Source organism: Nicotiana attenuata, chromosome 2 (assembly GCF_001879085.1).
Source record: "Nicotiana attenuata strain UT chromosome 2, NIATTr2, whole genome shotgun sequence".
Taxonomy (NCBI): domain Eukaryota; kingdom Viridiplantae; phylum Streptophyta; class Magnoliopsida; order Solanales; family Solanaceae; genus Nicotiana; species Nicotiana attenuata.
This window is the reverse complement of record NC_031990.1, coordinates 20,630,779-20,636,404: the sequence shown is the minus strand read 5'-3', so window position 1 is coordinate 20,636,404 and position 5,626 is coordinate 20,630,779. Positions and strand designations below refer to the sequence as shown.

Genomic DNA, 5,626 nt, shown 5'->3' with positions numbered 1-5,626 from the left:
AAAAAAAAAAAAACCAAATATATTTTGGCAAAATCTATAGCCAAACGGGTCCTTAGCATTAACCTTTTGGCAGTTATAAATCCACCAAGACTAAAACATGGAATGAGCCGATAAGTTACACTAGGTTTTTTTTTTTGGTAAGAGGGAAACCCTCAGCCGCTACACTTGATGCGCACTGGATAAAACCCCCTCTGTGTAATAGCATGCAGATCACACAAAAGATGTAAACCGCACTAAGCAAGCCCTGTGCCACATGCTCAACCCAAAAGGCATTGAGGGGGGATTCGATCCCAGGTCATCCATATCTCAAACCAGCTGGGCAACCCGAAGGATAGGTTACACTAGGTTGACACTATGAATACTCCATTTCCCCACGATTTTATCACATTCGAATTCACAATTACAATTTTTATATACTGAAATTACTATTCATTCTATTGTTCAAAGCAGCACGGTTAACTATACACTTCCTTTAGAGGATTATCATTAAGAATGGTTTTACTTCTCCTTTATTGCTTTTACATTATTCTTGTCTACAGTTATTAGACTCATTTATCTATATTTTCCATAGGCAAAGATCAACTTAATAAAATTGAAACATTGCTTGTGGTCTGATTATATAAATTTAATTGATTTTGTCGATTAATCAAATTTTAGATTAAAAACTTGTCTTCTTGCCGCAAGAATTCATATTGAATCTTGTGCTTCTTCTATTGCGCATGTTCCGTCCTTACTTTGTGTTCTACTGAAAGTAAGAGCAAACAAATATACTTTTTTTCGTTAGGTCCTGGGTTTGAGTCATGCTGGAGGGAAATGTAAAAATACTATACATCGTCCTAATTTGAGAGGGTTTTAAAAAAAATACTTTTCAAAATGACCGTGGTTTATATATTAGAGATATTCAGTGGCAATACTGAGGCATTAATAGTTCAATATTAGGTACACCACCCATGTAGTAACAATAAAAATAAACTTATAGTTCATTTACCTATTAGGAGGTAAAAATACGTTCTACATTTAAGAAAACATGTTTTTCTTTCAATGTGTAGGTAATTTGGGCATTGTAATTAATTAATATTTTATATACTTTTGGCTTCTCATCAATGGAGTGGATCTAAGCGATTACAACAAAAAATTAATTTAAAACGAAGCACTTCGTCATAATATTATGCGTGCTACTTTTAGCATATGTTAAAATTTATATTAAAATTTCATCATGCAATCTATTTAATTTTAAATTTCTAATGTTTTAATGTATTTGCATATTTTTTCTTTTCGGTATTATTCGGAGTCTATACTTAAATAGTAAAATATAAAAAAAAAAAAAATATACAGCTTAAACCCCATATCTGGGGACCGTCTCTAACTTTTTAGGTAAAATGCCTCCCCTCGCGTCTAAAATAATGGTCTTCATATATCATATGCTTTTTAAAATAAAAGTACTTAGTAACTGAACTAAACTTCTAAAGACAAATACGGTAACATCTCCTAGTAAACTGTTCAAATGCCATTAAACTTGAAATATTAAGTTGTCGAATTTCATTGTCCATGACGACTTTATTCTTTTCAAATATTAGAATAACTGTACGACCTCAAATGCTATTTCCACTTCAATAAATTTTAAAACTGCGTCACACTTAAGTAAATGGTTAGCATGGTTATACAGAAAGCCACCAACCAATGAAACAATTCACCAAAGAACGGAAGCAGTTGAACTATCGCATTTGACCATCCTCAATTTGTCAAATCATCGTGAAAGGTATAGGGTTTTATTCTTCTTTAAATAATTAAGATGAAACTTTGAGGCTGCTTTAGGTAGAGGAAGGAATCGACTACGATCCTTCCTGGTTCCTAGAAACTAATTATTCAGCATGTGTTGTCCTCTGGCTTTTTATTTTTATTTTTATTTTCGTTTTTCTCTATTTATATTCTAATACCCAATTGTTTTTTTCTTTTCGGACAATAGCCAACTATCCAATCGCCCTTTGAAGTCCACTTGCGCCAAAAAAAAACCTAAAAACCTACTATTCAACAGGTTATTCGGCATTTTTGTCAACTGAAAATGAAGTATTTTCTCTAGGTTATGATTTGTTGATTTAGAAATTCACCACAAACTTTAAACCCCAATTCCGAAAATATCATCGTCACCTTATATTCACTCCGTTCCAATTTATGTGAACCTATTTCTTTTTTGGTCTGTTATAAAAAGAACTACTCCTTTCTAAATTTGGAACAATTTAGCTTAAACATACAAGTATACCGTTAATGAGAAACTTTTATAACCACACAAATAATATGGGCCCTTTTTGACTTGTTTAGAACCACAAATTCCAAAACATTTCATTTCTTCTTAAACTCCGTGCCCAGTCAATAGATTCACATAAATTGGAACGGAGTGAGTAACAGTTAGGATTTAAATTTAATGGGTTTAATATTTACTATTTTTAGCATGAAACTATTATATTTTTAAAGTTATAGATTTATATTTGTTATTCTCAAAATTATAAGTTTAATTAAACTCGTATCTATATTGCTACATGCCTCACTCTAGGGGTGGCAATTTGAGCCCAAACCCATCTAACCCACCCAACTCGCCCAGAAATTAATGGGTTGGGTTACAAATATTTTAGCTCATGGGTCAATTTGGGCTGAGCCCAAGTTAACCTAATATATTTTATAGCCTCTGATCCATTTAGCAGCCCAAATACAATCCATAAAACTCACCCAAAACAAAAGGTATCTCAACCCAATTTATATAGAAATTTATTTAGTTACCCCAATTTTAACTTTCTTTTTTGTATTTTTAATTTTATTTTATTTTGTTTTTCTGTACCATCCATCCACTTTGCTCCCTTCCCCCCTCACCTCAAAAAGAAAAAAGAATTTACTTTTTTTTTTGGATTTTAATTTTTCTGTTTTTTTCATGCACCACCCGCCCCCCTCCCTTCAAAAAACAAAATTTTTACTTTTTTTTGTATTTTAATTTTTTTTCTGCACCGCCCACCCACCCACCACCCACTCCAAATCCACCCCTACCACCACCCCCAAATTCTTTTTCTAACTTACATTTTAAGGTAAAAGATTTTTTTTATGCAAGATGAGCATGATACTAAAACATGGGTCAAGCTGGGCGGGTTGAATTATGACTCATAATTTAGCCCATCTTGACCCAGCTCATCTTAGCCCAAGTACACTTTATGTTGGATTGTGCAACGACCCATTTATTGACCTAACCGATCTTACCCGGCCAAGTTCAGTCCAACCCGCCCATTTGCCACCCCTAGCTCACTCTAGCAGCAGCCCTAAAAGAACTATTCCAACTGGTTTTACAAAACTTCCAAGAAACACGACTTCTTGACGAAAATTTTGTAGTCAAATGTATCACGCAGACCTTTTCTCCTTCTTACAGTAAACTCCATAAATCCAATCATAAAAACCATAGCCTATAAAGCTCAAATACCAGAACATTTCTTTCCAATTCATTCTCCTTCTTAACGAAAGCTCCAAACCCATCATCAAAAACTTCAGATCCATAGCGTTTAAACCTCAAATACCATTAACAATTTTTTCTCTCTTCCACTTTTTAACAGAAAAAAGTATCCAAAACGAAAACTCGAAATGAGGATTCCTTTGTTTATCGCCATTGTTTTAGTTCTAAGCTTTTCTCCAGCTTCAGCTCATTTCTTTCCAAATATCTCTTCAATCCCTCCTTCATTATTGAAACCTAATAACACTGCTTGGGATGCTTTCCACAAGTTATTGGGTTGCCACGCCGGTCAGAAAGTCGATGGCTTAGCTAAAATTAAAAAATATTTCTATAATTTTGGGTACATTTCTTCTTTGAGTAACTTTACAGATGACTTTGATGATGCTCTTGAATCTGCTCTAAAGACTTACCAGCAAAATTTCAACCTCAACACCACCGGTGTACTCGACGCGCCGACGATTCAGCATCTCATAAGACCCAGATGTGGAAACCCCGATGTAGTTAACGGCACCAGTACCATGAACTCCGGCAAGCCGCCGGCAGGTTCTCAGAATATTCACACGGTGGCCCACTTCTCGTTTTTTCCGGGAAGACCGCGGTGGCCGGAGAGTAAGACAGATTTGACATACGCGTTTCTACCGCAGAACGGTCTGACGGATAACATTAAGAGCGTGTTCTCACGCGCCTTTGACCGGTGGTCGGAGGTAACCCCGTTGACCTTCACAGAAACAGCGTCGTTTCAATCAGCGGATATTAAGATCGGGTTTTTCGCCGGAGATCACAACGACGGCGAGCCGTTTGACGGCCCGATGGGGACATTAGCACACGCGTTTTCGCCGCCGGGGGGGCATTTTCACTTGGACGGCGACGAGAATTGGGTCATCGACGGCGTGCCGATTGTCGAAAGGGATTTCTTTTCAATATTATCGGCGGTAGATCTTGAATCGGTTGCGGTTCATGAAATCGGGCATTTATTGGGTTTGGGCCATTCATCCGTAGAAGATTCAATTATGTTCCCGAGTTTAGCAGCGGGTACCCGAAGAGTGGAGCTTGCAAATGATGATATTCAGGGAGTCCAGGTGTTATACGGGTCTAACCCAAATTTTACTGGGCCGAACACAGTTTTAACTCCGACGCAAGAGAATGACACAAATGGAGCCCCGAAATTTGGTTCATTATTGGTTCACGTGGTCGTTGCATTCTTCTTATCATTTGTCCATTTAATTTAAAAAAAACTATATTTCTGTATTATTTGATTCATTTTAAAAAATTTAGAATATCATACGTCATTACGTTGTCTTTTAATTAAGATTGTTTCACTAGATGTTAATTCCATTATGCTTGTAAATGGTTATTTTATGTATAGTTTTAACTATTCTCTTTTTCTTGAATAAAATGAAAAATTGACTCTATTTTGAGACAGATAAATCCACATCTGTTTGCTATCTTATTGCTGAAACTCCTTTTTTTATTAGAACTTGTATTAAAAGTCAACTTTTCGTTTGTGGGAATCATATTTGGACGACGAATTTTTACATTCTCTTCTAATTTCCACATCTTTGCTACTTTCGTGGACTTGACCCAACGGAAACATTTTTTTTTTTTTTGGCATCAAATAAATTTTAACAATTATCAAGTAAATATATTCTCAAATCAAGCTCCTCTTGAACGAGAATAAAACCAACGTTGATAGCTTCGTAATAGCTAGCTATAAATACAAAGATTCTTTGTAATGGCCGCTTATTAAATGTTGTCTTTTCCAACCGACGTCTTCTTTTCAAATCTTTGTTATCGGTTTCAATGCCATTGGAATTCAACCAATACCGGTCACATGCATGTATCTGGTGCCAACTACTTGCTGATTCATATCTTATATGTCTTTAGTTTCACGTGTCATTTCATCATTTGTCCAGCTCTCGCTAACCAATTTTACCCCATATAGATAGCCCCCTACTTTCCGGTGATAATACTTTAGTGTTACCGGAAAGTAGATAAAACTTCTTTTCTTAGCGGGTAATTTTCGAAACAGTTTCTGACACTTGAAATGATGCACCTCTCTTTGCATTTAATGGTCCGAATACGTGTTATCCCATGATTCGACAAATATTTCTACTAGTTTTTGAGGTAATCATGACCATG

General features: G+C 35.7%; 1 protein-coding gene across 1 annotated transcript; it reads left to right on the top strand.

Moving 5' to 3' along the window:
• LOC109244998 (metalloendoproteinase 3-MMP-like) lies at positions 3,304-4,907 on the top strand. Its single transcript, XM_019412173.1, has one exon. It carries the CDS (start codon positions 3,619-3,621, stop codon positions 4,714-4,716), a length of 1,098 nt encoding a protein of 365 aa, XP_019267718.1. The 5' UTR covers positions 3,304-3,618; the 3' UTR covers positions 4,717-4,907.

Coding starts and splice junctions, on each gene's coding strand:
- LOC109244998 (XM_019412173.1), top strand. CDS start 3,619: ATGAGGATTCCTTTGTTTATCGCCATTGTTTTAGTTCTAAGCTTTTCT.